This window comes from Cryptomeria japonica, chromosome 1 (genome assembly GCF_030272615.1).
Source record: "Cryptomeria japonica chromosome 1, Sugi_1.0, whole genome shotgun sequence".
Lineage (NCBI taxonomy): Eukaryota > Viridiplantae > Streptophyta > Pinopsida > Cupressales > Cupressaceae > Cryptomeria > Cryptomeria japonica.
Window position 1 is genome coordinate 234,343,783 of NC_081405.1, and position 23,769 is coordinate 234,367,551.

Genomic DNA, 23,769 nt, shown 5'->3' on the forward strand with positions numbered 1-23,769 from the left:
CAAGCATTTATAGAAATTTTATTAAGTGGGCTCACCAAATCTCCTTACTCACCGAGAACACTCCAAATTGATTGCGTCAATGGATGTCCTGACTGCTGGACTTTGCAAATCCTTTGTACTACATGAGTGAACTCAACCTTCATGTACAGTGAGATAACAAGTCTTTTTAAGAGTCCACACTTCTTTGAGAGTTTTGAATTCCCTCCTCGAGTTCTCACATAATGAGCAACAACTCTGCTTTGAGAGTCCGCCCTCTTTTGAGAGTTTCCAAATCCCTCCTCTAGTGCTCACATGATGAGTGAACAACTCTGCTTTGAGAGGCCCCACCCACCCTGCCCCCTAAGAATGTCAAAATTCCCCTCCAATGCTAAAAAGGGAACACTTCTCTCCTCCACTATACAACAAGAACAAAACCAATAAAAATAGATACACTGTTAAAAAAACTAGTAAATGTAGATACACTAACCACACCTTTTACAGTGATTTGCTATCAACAAATATTACCAAAAATTGCCAAGACCTCCCCCTCCCTTCCCCAACCCCCACCCCTCGTGCTCCTAGAAGGGACACAAATGTGGTGGTGCTAGCTCAGGATTGATAATTTCCTTGAACATCTTGTATCCTCCAGCTTCCTCTTTGACTCTGTTAGTCCTTATTTGCCAAATGTAGCATTAAAATCTCTGATGACCATACAATCTTTGAAAGCCCCACAAGCACTAGGTGACATGGATATCTTTTAATTTGTACTGGTTGGTTTCAACTGAAAGTGCAGCTTTATAATAAATGCCTTATATCTCCATTTACAGAAAATAATTGTGAATTATGCTAACTTCGATTACATATATATGACACATCTTATAAAGCACAAAAATGCAAAGTGGGTTTGAACCTTAGCCTATAGGTATGAAAATAAACATTTTGCCAATTGATCTACCCATTGCACTAGGCAATTAATAAAGCAAAATTTGTTTTAAATTTTATTTGTGAGACAAGACAAAATAAATCCAAAGGCCTAGCAAATCTGCACCTTGCCTCTTTTCTTCCTTGCACTTGCAACTATGCTAGCAACATACTTCAAGATTACATTTCACTTGTCTATTGTATGGTCCCTCAACACAGGTTTCCACATTCCTATTTTGCTGCAGTCTTCTTGGCTCTCACCAAGATCATATCTCACAACAAAAATATATCCTTATACAAATGCCATACTGCAAATGGTTAATGCTAGGTCTACCATCTGTTATGTTAGTTTGGATACCTATCATTTTTCTGTTATTTCTGTTTAGTGTGGTCACCCATTTTTTTTGCTTCTCATTTGAATATTCATTTTTGTTTTGCCGCCTCTTCTATATGTTTTTAACTAATTTTGTTTTGCTGCTATTTCTTTATCTTATAATAACTAATTTTGTTTTGCTGCTATCTGTATTAGTCTGACCTATTTTTGTACTGCTGCTCTTGGTCCAAAATGATTATGCTTGTAGGAAGTAGCTAGTCTGAGTCCTCAAGTAAAAGCTTTCGACAGAATCCAATATAACCCAAAGCAACAAGAAGTGGGAAGGTAGGTGGCTGTGCCTCCTTGTGTGCTTCTGAGGCAAAGGGTCTAAAGTAGTGGGTTTGGTGGGCTCCCCTGGGCCTCTGTTCTGCTGTCTATTTCAATAGCTTTAATGGGTGATGGCGAAATTTCAGTCACTGCCTCAAAGAAGAGAGCAGCACGAACTCAACTCACAAAAGATGTTGATTTTGATGCTGAGAATGAGGATGGTGGTCTTTGTGGGCAAGAAACAAAAGATTTTCAAAGGGCAAGTGAGGATGTCTTGGCTACTAGGAATTTTTTTAAAGTCTGTCGATCCCAATCCTCTTCTGAAGGAGCCTCTAGTCCATTTTCAGCTGTAAAATTGGCTATTCCTAGTGCTGCTCCACAAGTAGAAGAGGCTTCTAAAGACGCAAATGAATTTAGTAATCAGGCTGAGATATCACTCGAGAGAGAGGCCATTGAGGTTGGAGAGTTTGCTTTGAGGGAAGTTGATGAAAAGGAGAACTCGGAAGCAGGATTAATAGACCTCAATTCCACAGGTCTAAACTCGGGAGAACCCACCAGTGGGAAGAAGGAATTGCAAGGAGAATCCACAAATTTCAAGCATACAGATCTTAACACAGAGGAAACAGACACAGGATACTCAAACAAGGAGGAAACTGAGAAAGAGGAGGGAGCAGAAGGTGAGGAGAAGACAAAAAGGAAAACTTTTGAACGAAAACAACCTGCCGCCGTCAAAACATTTCAACAGCTTTCTACTGCACAGAATGCTTTCACAGGAATTTCAGGAACTGGATTTTCTTGCTCCTCTTTTTCCTTTGATACTAAAATAATGCCTTTCGGATCAACCCCAAAGTTTGGTTCTTTTAGCACAGGATCTGCTTTTGGTTCTGCATCCAGCACGGTGTCTGTGGGTGGCACAGGTTCGTTTGGGACAAAATTAAGCAGTGATGATTTGGGTCCATCTGCTGCTTCTGGGGATACATGCAATAGTTCTGGTCCTCTCCAGCTATTTGGAACAGCAGCAGCTGACACCATTCCAAGAATTGGAAGTGGCATGGGGACAACTCAGGAAGTATCCATTGAGACTGGTGAAGAGAAAGAAAACTCAGTATTTACTGCTGATGCTGCCCTATTCCAGTATATAAATGGGGGATGGAAGGAACGTGGCAAAGGTGAACTTAGGTTGAACATTCCAACAGCAGATGTTGGAAGAGCAAGGCTTGTGATGAGGGCCAGAGGTAACTATAGATTAATCCTTAACGCCAATATGTATCCGGATACGAAATTGACTGGAATGGAGAAACGGGGTTTTACTTTTGCTTGCTTCAACAGTGCTGGGGAAGCCAAAGAAGGCCTTGGAACCTTTGCACTGAAGTTTAAAGACAGTTTTATAGCTGAAGACTTCCAGGCAGCTATAGAAGCACACAAAGACAGATTACTGACTGAGTTGAAAACACTGGAGAATTCATCAGAGTCTGTTGAATGTCCACAAATGCTTAACAACACCACTGACCCTTGATAACAAGAAAGCTATTTCTTTACATGGATCATCTACAAGAGGAATTTTTTTTCGGTAAAGTGGCCACGGTGGTGCTTTTGTTTTCCATCTTTACAATCTGAATTCACATTTTCTCAAATGGTGCTTTAGTTCTATAATTTCTTTTCTTTTTTCTTCTTTGTGGAACATGCACTGATTTAGCTGTGGCTGGTGGAATAACATAAATAGTTTTGCTGCAACCTTTGGCCATCAAGTTTCCTTGGCCTCACATGTGGCATCGGTTGCAAATGTTCAAGGGGTGTTTGTGAGCTCCAAATTGAACCCAGGTCCCTTATGCAGCAACTGCTCCAATTCACTACTAGATCTCTGGCGGATGGATTTAGCTCATCTAGATAGGAGCAGAATTCACTTCGGCTTCCAAATTTTCTTCAAGTCTAATTGTGAACACTTTTGCAGCCTATAAAGTCCATGCGATTTCATGGTAAAACAAAATTTATTTGCAAAATGGATTTCATAGTAAACAAAATTTTATATGCAAGGTAATTCCAAATGTAAATGCATGCTTGCTTTATGAGTTCTTTGCAAGTTTTCCTTTTCAATTTTACTTATACTGACTTTTAATAGTGGAAATTTTCTTTCCCAATATTTATTTAATAATTATGAAGTGAAAAGATTTGCTGTAAATTTTTAAATTATAACTTTCTTTATATGTTGATTGTTGAATGCTACAATAATGGTGCAGATATTGCAAGAAATAGTAGAAATAATTGGCAAGGTAGTATGAACCTGTCAGTATGTTTTGATAGTTAAACTATTCTGTAGATATGGCCTACGCTTGGGTTACTGCCATACTGGTTAACTTCCAACTTGTAGCATAAGTTGATAAATCTGAGTGATGCATGCATATGCGTGCAATTAATTAAATTGTCATGCATGGTTTCCTTTGCATACAGGCAAAGATCAGATTCAGCTTAAAGGTTTCCATTTATTTAAAGATAGTTCCATATGGTATTTTTAGGTATGGATTTCATTTTTTGGGTTGAATGTCCTTATTCTTCCGATTTTTGTTCATTTTTGGGGCATGTTTTATCTGTTTCACCAGTCATCATCTGCTTGTTTTTTCTCTACATCACATTGCAGGTTTGTAAATTTTTCTCTGAATTACAAAAACTAGAACTCACAAGCCAATAACTTGCTGGCAACTGTTTGATATTTTAAAATATTGGACCCCACAGACATAGCATCTAAACGGAGGTATACATAAGAATACAAACTCAGTGTTCTATATACATATAGATAGAATGGAAAGTAGAAGAGGTAACGAACTAATTTGTGTGTAGCATGTGCAATCTTGAATCTTGTTTATTGAAGACATGACAAATGTCTTTGTACTCGTCAGCCTAGGGGTTGGCTTATTCACCACTCAATGCTCTAGCTATAGGCAGGCTGTTATTCGATTAGATATAGAGCTTATGCTCAGTGAGGGTATGCTTCTCATTCCACATATCATTATCAGATCACTAGACAATAACTAGTGTGTGCAATTGAATCTCCAGGACAAGCATTCCCCTACTGCTACTGTTGTTGATTAGATTGAAGCATGGTTGGTTGGCTTGTCGGGTCGTTCTCTTCTCCTTTCCCCTCCCTTTGTGAGTTGTCATTGGGTTCTAAAGGCATGAAGGGTTTTCTGAAAAAGGTTGAACCATTGACTGATTCAAAATAACCAACCTCTCTGCTTGCCTGCCATCATCTCACCCAGTTTCCATTGATCTATGGAGGATTAAGGTGGGCATTCGTATGTATATGTATATAAATAGTTTTTGATGGGTAAGTTGGGATTTTTAGGCTGGCCCAACCCAAGGGAGGCCACAATCAGGGTATCTCCTCTCCTCCAGCAGTAATACCAGCAACTAGTGTAACTTAGATATCAACATGAGAAATGTGAGAGTCGCGACATATTAACATTAGATTAAAACTTAGACGTCAACATTAGAAGTCAACAACGGAAGTCCAAGAGTCAATATCTGATTATGAATTTATGATCTAAAACATATCCTTTTCCCTGGGATTTGTGGTTATATGAATTCTAATTATCTTGAGCTCTGCTTGTTTTTGACTTGGGATTATACTTGCCACCGGTGGAAATTTTCTCTCATCCTCCTATCATTCCTCTTGCCATCATGAACATCATCACCTATATCCTTGAACCCAATGATACCTTTGTAATTTGGGAGATGGTTTACTTGTTTGAGCTTGCTCATTTCTTCCAATCTTTCTAGTTGATTAGAAGTTTTTTGAGTATTAGAGGGTATGCCAACAGCTTTTGAAGAGCATTGATCCAAATAGCATGATATATGCATTTGCTGGAGGGGTAGCTGAAAATTATGCCATGTCTATGTCTTGAACTAGTGAGAAAATGATTTAAAAGGAGAATCGGAGCCCTCCTGATATGAGGAAGGGAAGGAGTTGTCGAATCACCTCTTCTTTCACTCCAACAAAGTCATAATATTTTTGGTTCTTGAAATGACATCATCTTGCAAATAATCAGGACTTACTCCATTGCCTTTCACTTGCTTAATGTACCCTATTAAAGGATGATGTAAACTCCAACTTGGATGGAAATACAAGAGTTTTTTATGAAATTGTGTAAATTCAAAATTGAAGTGTAAAATATGAAGGATGCTTTTTAAGCAGAATTTTAAGGATTAGTTATGTACTTACCCGATCGTTTCTTATTTAAAAAATCCTTCCATCAATAAATTTAGGGAGATGGTAGGGCTTGCTAGAGAAACCATAAATTTTCATACATGGAAGATACTTTAGTAAAAAATAATTACCCTAGCCTTTGGTAGCATGTTCGGTTGTTTTTAAACTTCTTGTATGTTTTTTGTCTTCCTAGTATTTACAAACCTTATATGTAAATTAATCATTGACAATGGTGAGCTTCACATGTATGTGCTTCCATACCTCTGGGTATTAGAACTATATGGGGGGCCTTGTTGGAGTTGATTGTTGAACCCCACAACTTCCAAAAATCACTTGGAACCAAAAAGCCTATCACATGGAGAGAGAGAGAGTAGATAGTGTGCTATGCAACCTTGAGAATTGATTTGATCCAAAGAAGCATCTGAATATGCATTTGTATTGAATGGATTGGATGATTGCAACGATGAATAATGAATCCTTACAAATGCAAAAAGTAGAAAAACAACCCTAGATGAAATCCGAGGTGAGGATTAAATTATATCATGACAAGTGTTATCATCCTATGAGACAAAAAAGAACATGAGCAAAAAATAGAAAAAGGCTCCTAAGTTTAGCTTAAATTTAATAAAATAAAAGGGGTTCTAATTAATTAATTAGGTGATATTCCTATTGTATTCTAACACTAAGCTGAAAACCTAATGATGAATGCACAAATGGATGGGTCCTGACTACAAGGCTTGATGAGGTACCCATGTAAAAACAAATATATCTTTCATAATTGAAGAAAAGGAGAAAACCTCATGAGAAAAAATTCCTCTCCAAAATTGAAAATGAAATAAATTCATACGAGTGAAAGAAGGAAAGGACAACTCAATATGTACCCCCAAGATCAACAATCACATAAGTACAAACAATGTCCCCCCAATAGGAGAGAAATGAGGATAGGAATTCCCCTTATAAAGTAGTTCTTGTGCCAATGATGAAAGCTTGAAGACAAAACATGATACATTGCCTACAAAAAATATTTCTCCCCTTAGGAAGAAATAGATCCATTGGTGATTGGAGAAGCCATTCCCATAAGTTGGATGAATGGGGAATCCAAATCCAAGTGTCTCTAAAAACTGCTCAAATGTCCGCATGATGGTGTTAGGTGATACCAATCCAAAATTTTGTGAAGACTGATGTAGAACAAGCTCCAAAGACAATAATGATGGGCTAACAATGATGGGGCTGTTATGAAAGAGGAGATGAATTTACCTAAAATAGTCCTCCAAATTTGTAATATACATAGTTACTAGGAGACCCGTCTCCTACCCCTGGAGATCCGTATCAGTACCGGAGACGTGTCTTCGGTACTAGATACTTCTCTGGAAACTTCTTGACGCATAAGGTGCTTTTGATTGCAGTCTCTAGTCGTCTCCAGCCATCTCCGACGTCTCTTGACTAAACATTGACGTCTCCTCCTAGAAAACTTAGGGCAAAATTCAGTAAAAAGGCAAAAAAAAATAAAGCAAACAAATAAGATAAGCTTACAACAAAGCAAAGTCGGAGGGAAATGAATAATAAGGAAACTATTTCACAGGAAGACAAAAATTCATGCAAAGTTATAGTGATCGAATCTATTCACAGTGTATACATTTTGAGAGGACTGATTTCCTATCATTGTAATAGTCTAAAGAGAAATTTCCTTTACTATTTAGGCGACAATATTCAATGTGCTCAACATCTATATTACCTTACTTTCACTCTGGCTATGGTATCAACAATATAAGCAATTTTAATTTCAATTTTAAAGTTAACGTTAAACTTTACCACTTTTCTTGTTTTCAAAGTTCTTGTTGATGTGTATTTTGTACACGACCAAACACAGAATAAAATACCCAGAGGTATCTTGTCCTCTCTTGAGTAAAGTCTCTGAATGCTGAAGATATCGCAATTTCAATATGAAGGACTTCAAGGTTCTTGTATGTAGGTTCTCTACTCGTGGATAAACTCTCTGTGGTATGATGTGATTTTGCTGGAATCACAAGGGGACCTACACTTGATGACCTGAACGTCTAATTTGTTGGAATCACAAATCCTATTCACTGATTGGAAGACAAACTAATGGCAAAAGATGCAGGGTTCAGGAAGTCTACTCTACTACCTAGAATGCGAGAAGATGGATGAACGACTAGGTGGAGTCCTACTGGGCTGAGTCTCATCATCAGGCTTGAACAATCCAACATCAACTCAGTGCGATCTTCTAAGGGATGCTTCCAATACGTTCAAATCGCACACCATCCTACAATGATCACCATTCAAGATAATGCATGAACAATTGACGTGTAACGACTTAAGATTGAGCTCATTTTATGCCAGTTGACCACACATGGCACACTTACCATCAGTAAGAGGCTAGTGGTATGGACTAGACAGGTTCCACACAGGTGCATTCAACAATTTTCTTCACTCAATCTAATCATCTATCATCAAAATGAAGATTCAACAAGAGACCATGCACATTGCAAAGAAACAACATATTCCACCATATCTTCAATGAAAAGAAGTCTTTACAATTAAGGCAACAATGTCTTGCCTTCTCTTCTTAATCTACTCTAATTGCTATTCTACTATTCTGGCCTCTATTACTAACTATTAACTATTAGCTATTATTATTGACTAACTATTAGCCTTTACAAATGAAGAGCCAGGGCTTATATAGTGCCCACAATACAATTCAATGGCTTAGATCAATTTGAGATCAATGGCCGAGATTTTACAATGAAAACCCTAATTAGGGTTTGTTACAACAAACTTAATTCTGACCAATGAAATAATTGCATTATTTGGACACATGTCCTCTCTGGAATATTCGACCAATGGATAGTCGGGGTAGGTACATCGAAGTTAGTGCCATCTTTTGATGAGTCAGGTACATTGAATCTAGATGCTGAAGTGGACCAACCCGACTGGAGGAGTGATGACTGGGATGCCACCTTGTCTGATACTTGGTTGATGCTCAATTTGGTGATGCTGAGAAGCTAACTTTAATTAACTCTTCTGAAACTATCTGCTTCTCCAACGGACCCTTGCTTTGATCCTCTTTTGTCTTTGATGTGCAGGATGGATGGTGTACCTTCCCTTAAAATACTAGGCTGGAAAAGGTCGTCCCTGTCGATGCTGGGCCGGAGGAGGTCGTCCTTGATGATGCTGGACTGGAGGAGGTCGTCCTTGATGATGTCTGCTCTTCTTTCATCTGCAAAACAAATCAAGAGATGATTAAGGACACATAATAAATTCATTTCAACATAGCATTTCCTACCTTAAATCATCAACAAGAAGATATCAAAATGAAGTTTGCTTAAGATTCTTTCCAAGGACAGGCTCCATAAGAATTTCACCCTGGACCCTTTGGAAGGGTTAGGAGCGAATTTTGCATTCCTGGCTCAAATTCTTCTCACCTTGTGATCATACTTGCTTAGATACATGTCCAAGGACGTCCTCATTCTCAACCAACACCAAGCTTGATGTAAATTTGGGGCAAAAATGGAGGTTTTAAGAATTTCGCTTTGGACCCTTTGGAAGGGTCAGGAGCGAAATTCAAGCTTTAGGTCTTAATTCCTCATCTCCTTCACTTCAATTCATCCTACAGGGCAAAGAAACATCATTTCAACCTCAACTACGCCTTAGGACTCAAAGTCTTGACTTGACACAAGGAGAAAATAAGGATTTTGATGAATTTCGCTCTGGAGCCTTTGGAAGGGTCAGGAGCGAATTTCTTGCTTGTAGTTCACTTCGTCATCATTTCAACTTCAATCCACCTCACAAGGCAAGGAAACACTTCACTCCTTTCATCCAACCTAAGTTTAACTTGATTTTGCAAGGCAAAATAGGTGATTGAAGGATTTTCGCCCTGGATCCTTTGGAAGGGTCAGGAGCGAATTTCCTCCTCTGGCCTAAAATCATCATTCCTGGAGACAACAATCAACTCAAGGGCAATCTTAAGGGCATCTCTCACCTTGGTCTAGGCATAGCTTAGCATAAATTTGAAAGGAATAGGTAGATTTTAGGATTTTCGCTCTGGACCCTTTGGAAGGGTCAAGAGCAAAATTTCCTTTCCTGGCTAAAATCCTTCATTTTCATAACTACCAAACACTCCCAAAGGCTAGATCATGTTCATTCTCCTTTTCATCATGCCTTGGACATCAAATTTTAGCCAAACAAGGAAAGAAATGCATCTTAGGAAGATTTTCGCTCTGGACCCTTTGGAAGGGTTAGGAGCGAAAATCTTGATTTAGGCTAAATTCTTCATTTCTCCAATTCAAAACAACTTCAAGAGGCAAAGACAAGCTATCTTACTTCCATCCACGCCATAAAAGACCAAGGACTTGACCTCCTTTCTATGGAAAGTAGGTGTTTTTAGGAATTTCGCTCTGGACCCTTTGGAAGGGTCAAGAGCGAAATCCTTGGTTTGAGCTATCTCTTCCATCATTTGACCTCAATCAACTTCAATAGGGCAAGAACACCTCTCCTCACACTCATCCAAACTATAAAGACTCAAAGTTGACTTGATTTTGTAAGGAAAATAAGGTGATTTTAAGATTTTCGCTTTGGACCCTTTGGAAGGGTCAGGAGCGAAAATCTCATTCTCGGCTTGATTCTCCATTTCTTCAACTCCAATCCACTCTAGAAGACAACTAGACATCATTCTTCACCCAAGGGATAAGGTCTTAAGCCAAAACAAGGTCAAAAGAATAGGCTTGCAAGGAATTTCGCTCTGGACCCTTTGGAAGGGTTAGGAGCGAAATTCACCTTCTTGGCTAGAATCCTTCATTTTTTCAAAGCTTTCAAACATTTCTAACATCCAAACATGTCCACTCTTCCCTTCAAGATGCCTTACAAATCAAAATTTGGTCAAATAAGGCAAGAAATGAGTCTTAGGTTGATTTTCGCTCTGGACCCTTTGGAAGGGTCAGGAGCGAAAATCTTGATTTAGGCTTTAATTGCTCATTTTTCAAACTTCAATCTTCTCCTGGAGGCAAATATAGATTGTTTTCCACTTGAGGAACCAGGTTTTAAGCCCATTCAAGGTAACAAATGAGGATTATAGTAAATTTCACTCTGGACCCTTTGGAAGGGTCAAGAGCGAAATTCCTATTCTTGGCTAAAATCTTCATCTCATCCACCTTTACTCACCTCCTAAGGTCAGAACATGTCAAAAATCTCCCAAACATGCCTAAGGAACTATGAAATTGGTCTTGACAAGTGATAAATTGAGGTGCATAAGGATTTTCGCTCTGGACCCTTTGGAAGGGTTAGGAGTGAAATTCCTAATCTTGGCCAAAATCCTTCACATTTCTACATTCCATCACCTCAAAAGGCAGAGACATGTTATTTCCTTCCCAAATTCGCCCATGGAACAAGGTTGGTATCCAAAACAAGGGAGCAAATGAGGCTTATGAAGAATTTCGCTTTGGACCCTTTGGAAGGGTCAGGAGCGAAATTCCTATTTTTGGACAAGATCCTCACTTTTCAAAACACTTCTCAAGGCAAGAACACATCAAGACTCACACACAATGCCTAATAAACCAACTCCTATCCAAAACAAGGAAGGAAAATGAGGGTTATAAGGATTTTCGCTCTGGACCCTTTGGAAGGGTCAGGAGCAAAAATCATGTTTCCAGGCTGATTTAGCACTTTATCCATCCAATCCTCCCTCAAGCTTGATCAAACCAACCTCTTTCACCCTAATCAAGGCAACCCATCACTCAACTGGCCCCAGGCAAAGTCAAACTAGGTCTTTTTTTGGCCAAAAGAAGGCTAAATGGAGGATTTCGCTCTGGACCCTTTGGAAGGGTCAGGAGCGAAATTCCTCTCCCAGGCTAGAATCCATCATCCCAAGGTCTAAAATCTCCTCTCCAAGGCAAAATTGCATCAAACCTTCTCAATTATGCCTCAAAAGTCTACAAACTTGGTCAAGCTAAGGAGAAAAATAGAGGAAATATGAATTTTGCTCTAGACCCTTTGGAAGGGTCAGGAGCGAAATTCACCTTAGGCCATGATCCTGACTTCATTTTTTCGCATTTCTTCATTCAAACAAGTGCTTTTGCCTTCATTCAAGCCTAGGAATGCGTTATTCTAGGTTTTGGTCAAAGTAGAATGTCTTATGGAGAATTTCGCTCTAGACCCTTTGGAAGGGTCAGGAGCGAAATTCGCTTTGGACCTTTTGGAAGGGTTAGGAGCGAAATTTGACATTTTGGTCTCTCCGTCAGGATCATTTTATGGAATATAACATTTAAGTATAAGAAAGAAGAAAGATATATATACTGTCAGGATGTTTGAGAGTGGTTTCGGACCTCCAGGAGTTATATTGCAAAATCTAGTTTTTGGAGGATTCTTTAGTTTTCCAGACTTAGTCAAATTTTAGGATCAGGACGTTCCAGACTTAGCCAAATTTCAGGACATTTGAAGATCAGGATGACATTCCAGACTTCATCACTCACCAACTTGACCTAGCTCAAGCAAAGCTTGCTATCCAGGTGATCCTCCTGGCGACACTCGAAAAGCAAAGGCTAACAGACAAAACTCTAAAGCCTAGAAAAACAAACCCCAGAAAGCAAAAAAGTAGGGGTCCCCATTTGCAATGGGGCGATGTGTGAATACATCACAACAGTTCTCTGTCATGATATGTTTTGGAAATTATTAAATATTATTTAATAAAAAAAATTGGCATCTCCAAGTACCCCCTCTCCTATTTTTGAAAATTAGTCGTACTAGTAAGGGGACAAGTTTCTAAAGTTCAAGTGAAGCAACAATCGTCAAAAAATTGTGATTATACTTGATTAATCGAGAATCGCCTAGGTTGCCGATTTTTTGAAAAAATCGTGTATTTTTTGGTCAACGACTTTCAACGATTTCTTCAGCGTTTAATCACAATTAAACAATTCGATTAATAAAGTATAAAAATCGCGAAAAAAAAAGCCCTAAAATCGACGCTAAGACCAAAAAAAAACACAAACTGGGAAAAAAACCCTGCAAACTGCAAACTTGGCCATAGTTCCTTTGAATCCCGTGACGAAAATCGCGAGACGAAAAATCCTGTGACGAAAATCGCAAACTGGGAAAATCGCGCGAGGAAAATCGCGCGACGAGTTCCTGTAGGCTGCAAATTTGGCCATAGTTCGGCGAATACGAGGTATGTAATCGTATTAATTAGCATTTCATTATATTATAATCGTATTAGTTAGCATTTCATTATTTATTAATGTTACTATTGATTAGTTAGCATTTCATTTCATTATAATGATATTAGTTAGTATTTCATTATATTTATTATGTATTACTGTTACTGTTATTATTTATTACCGTTACTATTGATTAGAATAGATAACACAATAGTAATACAGTAATACAGTTAAGTATTACTCTATTACTGTATTAGTATTAACTTAATACTAATACAGTAATACAGTAATACTTAATTGTATTACTATTGAACAGTATGAATATAAAGTTATAAACAACAATATTTGTCTATGTGAAAGCCATTTAACTGTATTAGTATTAGTATTACTGTATTCGTATATTTTTACTAATACTGTTAATATTAATACTTAACAGTTAACAGTATTAGTATTAGTATTAGTATTACTGTTAACTGTTAAGTATTAGTATTAGTATTATTGTTAAGTATTAGCATTAGTATTACTGTTAAGTATTATATTCATATTTCATATTAGTATTAGTAAAATATGAATACAGTTAACTATTAGTATTACTGTATTAGTCTCTACATAGCATCAAACATAAAATTTCTTAAGTAGCTATTTTAAGGGTAACAAGAAGGTAAAACATGCACAACCTTATAGTCTTACTCCTTACTAGAAAACACGAAGTAATCAGCAATATGAATCTATTTTCTACAATTCATATGTTGAAGCGTCTATTTTATTTTCCTACAATATCTCTATGCTATGGAAATGCCCTTAAATACAAAAAAAAATTTAGTTTTTTATTTATTTTCTACAATTTTTTATGTTTTTTGTAAATCCGATTTTTTCCCCATTTTTTCAAAAAATCTTATACTTATGTTTTGCTGATTAATTCCCTAAATGATTAATGCTTCTTTGCTCTAAACCATAGTTGTAAAACTCAAACTCGGCAAAATCTTGGCATGCCCAATTTTTTTAAAACTTGGGAAAAAAATTGGCAATAACTAGGCAATTTTACCAAACATTTGAAAAAACATAAATTTTAAACATATTAAAAAGCACATATTACAGAATTTGTAGAACATATTATTTATTTCCATTATATAAAAATCAAATTTAGAGTTTATTACATATCATAGACCCTAATGGGGTTGAGGGGCATTGCCCCCAATAGGGTGACCCCTCATGGGGGTCTAGGGTTAACACCATAGCATCATTTTCACGACTTAATCACCTAAGAGTGAAATTAGGTGTTTAGTGCTTTGTTGTTTATTAATGTGCTTTAAAAATCACATAAAGCTTTTAAGATTGCATAAAAAAACAAAATTATACTCATTTATGTTGGCATTGTGTTGTCATTGATGTCAACCGGTATGGGATGACCACTGGTATGAGAGATGTATGTGCAACACTGTCAAGGAGGAGTACAGGTTGAGATATCTTGGATATCACCTTGTGTTGCAAAACACTAGTAAGGCAAGGAAGATGGCCTCAGGAGTCACCGGTACACGAGTTAGTGCTTGACTTGTGTGGATGAGATGGTAAGGTGATCAATACCGGTACACTATATCACCGGTAAGGAAAGGATGTCAACTAGTAAGTGATGTGTTGACATGGGGAAGTCAGATCAACGAAGTGAGTGGTTGTCAATCTGCAAAGGTCATGACCTGTGTACAAGCAGGATGGGCAAGGTGTTTGAGTGTTTGTTTGTGATGAAGAGGCAAAATGTTACCTGAATCACATTAACACTGGAGGAGAAGAATGAACGGGTCACCGGTATGCTGTGAGGTTGCAGAACAACAGGACTCCCACCGGATGAAGATGCAGTCATCATGAGAAGCAATGACTCACAGTGAAAGTGCCATCACCGGAGCGCATGTGCATGTTTGAAGATATGCTACACAAACAGGGAAGTCACATGAGTACATTGCAGAATGTAGATGTCAAGATGCCACTCCATCGGTAAGTGGAACTTATCTCCAGGTATGCATGGTGTGCATCATGATTCTTTGAGATAAGAGAGAAGAGGTAAAGGCATGTTGAAATGCTGGTACAAAAGGAATGTGATGTGTTTGTCATCTTGACAAACCGGTTGTGATATGATCCTAGTTGATCAAGGAGAAGGCAAGGTTGAGCAGATGCAAACAAAGGAAGTGGCCTGACTGAAGATGGTGTCTGGTGAAGGTTGATGACAGAGTGTCATCAAGAAGGTTTACCGGTATGTAAGTCCACTAGTAATATGTGCAAGGTGCAGATGCAGATGTTTTCCCACCTTGTGGGAATGAGCATGCTCAAGAGAGACATGTCTGACGACCGGTCAAGGTGTTCCACCGACAGTTCAACAGAGAGCAGACATGATGAGTTAACCGGTAGAGTGTGAGATGCCGACAGGGTTTGTATACCGACAAAGAAGAGAAACCGGTAGAAGCATTTGGTCGGTGATCCTATCTGGACTGACATGAAGAGCCAAGTTGGCAGTTGGTCGACATGGATGCCACTTGGAATCAAGGTGGCGAACCTGCATTTGGATAAAGATGGAATGTACACCGACATGGTGGGTTGGTCGACATTAATGGAAGGTCCCACAAATCATGGGACATGTTGCAGAGTTGTTGCAGGGGTTTGAGGCTCAAGGACTGGAGGACAACTACGAGCCAGCTAAGAGTGATTGAGGAGATCGAGGCGGATGAAGGAAACAGTAGAACCAAATCTTGGTGTTTAACCAAGAGACCAGCCAATAGGGTAAAAAGCAGATCGCTAGAGATGGAAGGCGTGATCTAGGAGGCGCATAAATGGCGGAGTTGCGTAGCTGGCAATTTGGAAGATCAGATCAGACAGGATTTGATTGGATTTGTTTTGCCCCGAGGATGGTGAAGAAACCTTAACCGCCTAGAATTTGAATTGGCTTTCGGCGGGAAAACCAGTCCATAAATATGAAGGCAAAAGACATTGTTAGGTGCTGCTGCTGAAGAGAAGAAATATATTGTGCTATTGCAAAGTGACTAAGCGTTATTTCTGCATGTGAGAGAAAATCAGCTGAGTGCTCAGAGAGTATCTGAGACAAGAGGGAGAGTGAAGAGAAGAACTGGTAGTGGTTATACTGGCAGAGCAAAAGTGAAGAGAGCTGCAGAGAAGGCAGACAGTGGATCGGTAGAGTTTAGCACTGGTAAAGTGCAGAGCAGTGAGGAGGAGATCCTGCAAAGAAGAAGAGCAGAAGAGGTTGTACCCGTAGGGATTACCAACAGAGAAGAGCAAGAGAAGTGAGTCGGTGTTGCAGTGAAGGTATCTCACCGACAGAGTAAGGTATATGAAATGGTTGCAAGATTCACTTGTAACAAGATAACTACTTTTGTATTTGAAGTTTCCTTAAGAACATTGAGTTGTAGCTCGGTGCAGGGGTTGGTGCTCCTTGGGTAGGTGCCCTAAAGTCAAGGGTTGGTGCACCTTTGGGTTGTAGTCCATAAAGTCAAGGGTTGGTGCACCTTTGGGTTGTAGTCCATAAAGTTAGGGGTTGGTGCTCCTTGGGTTGGTGCCCTAAACTTTGTAACAGTGTTTTCATTGTGAGGCTGGATTGGAGCAGTAGTCTCCAGCAACATTGCTTACCGAGGTTTTTCCCATCTTGGGTTTTCCTCGTATATATTGGTGTTATGTGATGTCCCTTGTGTGATTGCTCGTGTATGTCTCCCTACAAACCGGCAAGTCTACATAGAGTTAGATCTATTAACTGGTATGCTCAAAGAGGACAGCAAAAGAGAAAAGTTTGAGAACCACTGATTCACCCTCCTCTCAGTGGTGCATTGTGTCTAACAATTTAGGCGTGAGTTTTTGACATTTTTATATTAAAAATGGTGGCAAGTTTTTCAAAAAACTGCGAGTAACACGCTAAGGCTTTTGGCTTGTGGTTTTTGTGAGTTTTTGGTACGTTTTTCAATTATACCCTAACCATGGAAAGATGCAAGACCTATGATATACTCAAACTCCTCTAAATTGTCATCATAAAAGGATATGTTATCTATATCATCAAGGGGAATGAGACAATCTATAGTAGGATTCTTTAGGAATTGAGAGATATGAGGATTTCCATGGATCTACTAAAGCCTAGTACAAAGTGTGGGGACAATCAATGTTCAATACAACAGTGTGTCATGATCAACACTAAAATAAATCAGTTCAACAACATGACCATTGATGTTACCCATGTTGATCTACTCGTTAGTGTGTCTGGTTCCAATATGATTCTGTAAAGATAAGACAAAAGATTAAGCCAACCGAGATGTGTTACAATACCGTTATGCCAAGACTCATATTTATCCTTTTTCAGGATTACCACAAAGGACGAACAAAAAAGCCCATGATACTGTTAATTTTACTAATCAGATATAATAACAAAATTCAATTTAAACTGAAAATGTAATGAAAACACAATGCTCATAAACACAACACAGAAATACCCTGGGAAAACTTCCCTCTTGGAGGTGAAAAACCCAGCCTTAAAATCCAATTATATTATGTCAAATATGAAGACAATTACAAGACATGAAACTTATCTCCAACATCAGATCAGTTTGCTGCTAAAACAGTCTTCAGTGAATTCGCTTGACCGAGATGTATCAATTCTGCCTTGCTGTCTTGGAGATGTGATGTACAGATCTGTAGAAGGAATTCACTTGCATGGAGATGATCGCTGCCCTTCCAGAAGTCTGTCTCAGACTTAAGATGACTATTGCAGACTTGACAACTTGCAGATCAGACAGCCAATGGAGAGAGATGAGCGCTGACCCTTCAATAAGCTTGAGATAACAATTGCGCTGACTTGAAACTCACTACAAGTTGGCTGACTTAGTTGATGTAATTCGCATGATATTATTGATTGATTATGCCATGCAAATGACTTGCTTATATACTTGACTTGTGGTGTCAAGTCTCAAGTCAGCCCGCCTTTTTTATTTAATAATAATATTATGTATATTGCTCAAATAGGTCTTGACCTATTAAGACGTTATTGCTTGATTGCCTTTACCACAAGCTACATGAGTTTGGGACCAGCCCAATTACATAAATGATCGCTCAAATACATATTTGATTTTACCGCCCAAATTGGGCCTACCTTATCTACAAGTTACAATAAACAATTTTGGGCCCAGCCCAATGTAGATACATTTGTTCATATTTATTTGCTCATATAATCCGATCTAGCTATCGGTTTTCAACAGATACCTGCTCAAATGATAAGTTGTTGGGTAGGAGTATATAATCTTGTGCGACTATAGTTTTGTCCACGTACCCAAATTTGCATGCTTGTCGCTGTGCCCCAAAATCAAAGGCCAATAATCTCAATGCATATAAAACACCTCAAATAAAATTATTTCATGCAAATCGAACATTTTTACGTGCCAAGATGTCCAAGTAACTAACTAGAATTTAAAAATTACTCCCCTTGAAGCACCAACTTCAATCTGCTGAAGCACTTACTTCAGTCCTTTTTATACTAAAAAATTACTGAAATTTTTAAAAGATCTTCACAAAAAGTCTTATCATATCCACGTATGCAGCTCCCTTAAGTATTTCTCATACATAGACTCCACACCCTATTTTCACCACTTCACAAGCTCAGATGTCTTACACAGAAATTACTGAAACTTTTAAAAGATCTTCACAAAAACTCTTATCATATCCACGTATGCATCTCCATTAAGTATTTCTCATACATAGACTCCACACCCTCCTTATTTTTGCCACTTCACAAGCTCAGATGTCTTACACAGCGCACATACATTTGCACCAGATTGATGAAGCTTTCAACATCGGACCAACTCCTTAATCGATGCAGCAGCCAATACACAAAATCATCAATATACAATCAGCTCACAGAAATTCTGAGCAGCTCGCATCCACAACAAGGGTAAATAATGATCAAGCACAGTTAATTATGATCTGCAAGGCAACCCGTAGTGATAGTTTTGGACACCTGTTTCAAGATATATTTTGCTTCAGTGCTGGGAGTCACTTCTGCAAAACAACTCAGCATCAGTCTTATTTCAACTTCAAGCTTCTCACACAGAGCAACACTATTCCACGAATGGCCAGAGCATCAACTAATATTTGTGGCAACCAGAAATATTAAATCACCCCTTTTATTAATATCTGTGATATTTTTCAAAGCCACAACTCAATTATTTTAAGATGCACTAGATGCAGAGAAAGCTCCGCTCAGAATGTAAGTCTCACGCTGAGTATGAGATTACCACACCACCCATTAATTGGTAGTATGAATAGAATGATACTTGCATTCCTCCACGAACATACAATGTCTTATGCTCGAAAAGAATACACACCAACCCGAATCTACAATTCAAAGTCACACTGACAACAAATTAAAGTTTTCAGAAAGAAATTGACTCAGCTTCTAAAATAGCTGACATCCAATAGAGGATGGGAAAGAATTGAAGAAACAAGCCCATTATGCTCATTTAAGAGTTTGGTCGGTGATTAAAGAGCACTCAGAAAGAATCTTGACACAGCTCATAATCCGCTCATGACATTATGGAAAGGGAACAAAGCCGCCGCAGCAATATAGAGAAAAAACTTAATGAAGTTCATTTCAATTGAAACTGCCAAGCACAACTTCCTGAAGCAATAAAAAACGTTGTGTAAAAACAGCGAATGCTTGTTGCAACTTTTGAAAAAAAAGACAACTGATGACATGATAATCTAACTTGGCACAAAAATAGGCAAGTAAGCAGCTGACTTGGACAAGCAGCCAGCTCAAGCTGACAACCAAGTAGCTCAAACACACAGATAGGTAGCTTAACCAGACAACCAAGTAGCTCAACCAGGCAACCAAGTAGCTTGAGCAAGTAAGTGACTAGCTAAAGTAGATAACCAAGTAGCTCGAGCAAGTAAGCGACCAGCTAAAGTAGATAACCAAGTAGCTCGACTAAACAATTGGTGAATATCTAGTGAATAATCAGCAGCTTGAAACACATCTCATTCTAATTCTTTTCAAGAATGCCAAACATGGTTGCATATTACTTCGAGTAATCCTCCAAAATATACACAACCTTGGTCGTCATCCTTTGACATAAATGACAAAATATCCAACAGATATTATATTGGAGTTGATTGTTGAATTCCAGAGCTCCCATAAATCACATGCAACCAAAACACTTATCATATGAAGAGAAAAAAATCATATAGTGTGTTATGCAACCTTGAGAATTAATTCAATGCAAAAATGTATCTGAATATGCACCTGTATTAAATGGATTAGAGTGAATGATTACAATGATGAATAATGAATCCTTATAAGAGGAAGAAGCAAAAAAGCAACCCTATATGAAACTCTAGGTGAGGATTAAATTAGTTCATGACAAGTATCTTCATTTTATGTTATGAGACATAAAAGCACATGACCTAAAAATAGAAAAACACTTATAAATTGAGCTCTTAAGTGTAATAAAGTAAAAGAGGATTAATAAGTTAATTAGATGATTTTCCTATTTTACTCTAACATCACCTCATCTTTTTGTTTTGTTGGCCTCTAGGTCAGGAGACTTTGGAGAAACAAAAATAGCATATGCTAAATAATAAACCATGCAAAGCTAAGAAGTTTTCATGACTTTGGACAGCTGTTCTTGAGTAAGTTACAAATATCACGAGAATCAAGAATTTGGAACCATTTTCATTACTTATTTAACTATTGGGAGCATTCACATTTGAAATACTTCTATATCTGCTTCCCAGAACTTTACACAAGCAATGCACAATCCTCAGGTTTGCCTACCACGCACACCATAGTTGTCTTTCTTGGTTTTCTGATTGTGATGACTCTCATGGCAGACACACTGCTTTATAAGGGTTTCGTTCTTTCTTCTTAGGCTTTCTAGGCCATGTAAGTGCACAATAACTACGCTCATGCTCAGGGATGACTCAAGTAATTCTCCAAGTGATGGGTCTCATAGCCAATGCCATATGATTTCGGAGTTCATAACATTGACTTAAATTTTTTACACCGATTCAAAAATCAACTGCTTGGTAAGATACATCTTTGTTTCATGTTTCTAGATTATTACAGTGGCTAGTGTTCTTAATATTATAAACCAATAACAAATGTAATCCACAAAAGGTAACTGAATGATGTATCGAATATTGTTTGAAATTTACTTTCTCTTTGTTATCTGTGAACAATTTTTAATTTTGAAATTAAAAGTTGGAAATATTTTATTACATGAAATTTGTATATTATAGTTTGCATATCCATATCCCACATATGGACTTCAATTGAGGGATTTAACCATCTTCTCTTCTTGGGTTCTGAAATGTGAAGAGAAAAGCTTTTTGAACTTTTGCCGTGCGAGGGGTATCTTTCAAATTACAAAAGCCAGTGTCATTGTGAAGTTGTTAAACTCTGAATATGAAGGATTATGTGAAACCAAGCTTAATCAATGCTAGGGTTTGTGAGGTTGAAACAACACTTGTAATTACTGCAGTATGGGTTTTTTAATAACCTCACACTGCAAAATCCACACTGCAGGAGGGCATGTTTTATGATCTTTCAAATCGTATGCCGAAGGCTTGTATGCTATATGTGGAAAATACTTAACCCTTAACTCTGGACTTATACTGGGATTTGATTATTTCTGGTCTTATTTATGATCAGGTTTTCTGTTAGACAATCCACGTTTCTGCTTCTTTGTGGGTAATCATGATTCAGTCAGAAGTATTTATGTGCTTGTTTGTTTGTGTCCATTAATTTTAGGTTAGATGAGGTCATCACATTGAAATTTTAAAATAAATAAGCCGTCATTGGTCTTAGCCTGGTTTGCATATTTCTTATTTGGGAATATCTATTCAAACCATTTGTAATTACTAATTAACTGTTATATTTGGTTTCTTTGCTCTGTGGTGAAAGATCCAAACTTCTGCTGAATTTTTTGTAGTTCACAATTTAAAGGGCTGGTTAATCAGTTTATCTTTATTTGCTATGTTATTCTGTATCCCACTGCTTCTGAATTGAATCCCTATAGGTTAGTGAGCACTTAATTTGTAAGGAATATGACTCATGTTTATTGCATGACATTAATACGAATGTGAGTATTTATGATTCAAAAACAAATTGATGTTCTTATAAAACTTTTTAGGATGTTACTATATGCATTGTTGTTCTTTGCAGTGATGATGATAGCTATAACAGAAAATTTTCTCAAACTAAGCAAGATCAAGCAGATAGAGGTTTGACTGGAAGAATTGCCGGGTGGATCCCCACATCTACTCAGTTCTTGCATACTATTTGCTAAACTTTTTGGATAAGGTTTTACACAATTTATCTTAAGATGACAAAAGCTTGAGTGGTGTTTGATTCCACTCCATCCTTTTTTAACAGTTTTTATGCTTGGTAGACGACCCTTACATGAATATCCACTATATGTACAAGAGCAAGCTTTATCATGTTTTCAATTTTGTTTAGCTGGTTGTAGCAGAAAGCCATCAAAACTGCCCGTCTTATCAAGAAAGGAAAAGAGCTAGCATCGAATAACTACCAATAAGAGGGAATGTTGAACTTATTTAACATTATTTTGTGCAGAGAAAATGTTAGTTATACTACAGGGCCGAGACCATTTATTCACAGTGATTAAACATTGATATTTCTGCAAATTACACACTTGTATCCTGGCTCTCACATTTCGTATTGCAAATAATGGTTAAAATTTTCGCAAATTGTGGAGTTCTATTTGTTTGGAAGAATTCCTTCCTATGATAATATTGACGTTAATTTTCCTCGAAATAGTATAATTGTGATGAAATCTCTGACATAGTTTACCTCGTGGGTTGTGCCATATTAGTGTTTGGAATACCTTTATATATGATAGCGTTTTCCTAATTACTATTTTGTTCTTAGGAAAGTAAATACATCAATGGAGCACAAAGAGTGGATGAAAATTTGGATGTGCAGTCATTGGCGACAAGGTGCATGATGTAGAAGGCAGGAAGATAACCTGCACAAACAAAGATGTTGGGAACAAGGAAAACGCACATATAACAAGGTTGAAAGGAATTCGTAATCACTTCCCACAGCCAATTACTCGTGAAGAAAATCTTTGACCGCGGTGGATTTGAGTGCAGGGCTCTAAATTTGGTACAAATTTGAGTGCAAAATTAGCGGTGGTGGATTTGAGTGCAGAGCTCCAAATTTGGTACAATTTGAGTGAGTGGAAAACTAGCGGTGGTGGATTTTGAGTGCAGAGCTCAAAATTTGGTACAAATTTTAGTGCAAAACTAGCGGTTTGTGCAAATTCCGATCTAAAAGTTAGAGGTGACTTAAAGATTTCTGAGTTTAAATAGTATATGTAGCATGGTTAAATAAGGACTTTTTTAATATCAAGCAATGACAATCTTACGTAAAGACTTACAATTTGATTTAATTTTATGACTTGTAATCAAACATTCCTAAACACATACAATTCATGATATAATATAATCACACTGCATATTGCATATGTATCAACTTTAATATATTAGTTACAATATAGTTGTAGATATATATGATTAAAATCTCATAATTATACAAAATCAGATATGATATTCTTATATCATATAAAAACTATATGTTTCATTGTCTTTCTTTTCCAAACATTTAATAGCTTTAAGCATATATTTTATTTAATTCATAAGCAAATAGTTACACATCTTTTATTAACAAAATCAATTAACAATTCATCAACCACCTTTAAATATTTTTTTACCTTAAACAATAACAATCTTTTCATCTTAGGTGTACAATTCTTATAATTATTGATGGACCTTATAAATTGACAATTGGGGATAGCTATATGCCG

The 23,769-nt window shown here is 37.5% G+C and overlaps 1 protein-coding gene across 4 annotated transcripts in view; it reads left to right on the forward strand.

Moving 5' to 3' along the window:
* The window catches only part of LOC131042259 (nuclear pore complex protein NUP50A), a 42,827-nt gene extending 19,397 nt beyond the window's left edge, over positions 1-23,430 (forward strand). Inside the window, exons 2-4 of one of the 4 annotated variants that reach the window (XR_009105155.2) lie at positions 1,482-3,516; positions 20,479-20,572; positions 22,833-23,430. Coding sequence is in view for 1 of the 4 variants with exons in the window: in XM_057975599.2 (XP_057831582.1) it covers positions 1,665-3,056 (1,392 nt within the window). In the remaining 3 variants the exon portion in view is untranslated. Of the gene's footprint in view, positions 1-1,481; positions 3,614-20,478; positions 20,573-22,832 lie in introns of those variants that run through there. The other 3 variants (XR_009105153.2, XR_009105156.2, XM_057975599.2) reach the window with 3 other exon arrangements.
* Positions 23,431-23,769: the final 339 nt, after the last annotated feature.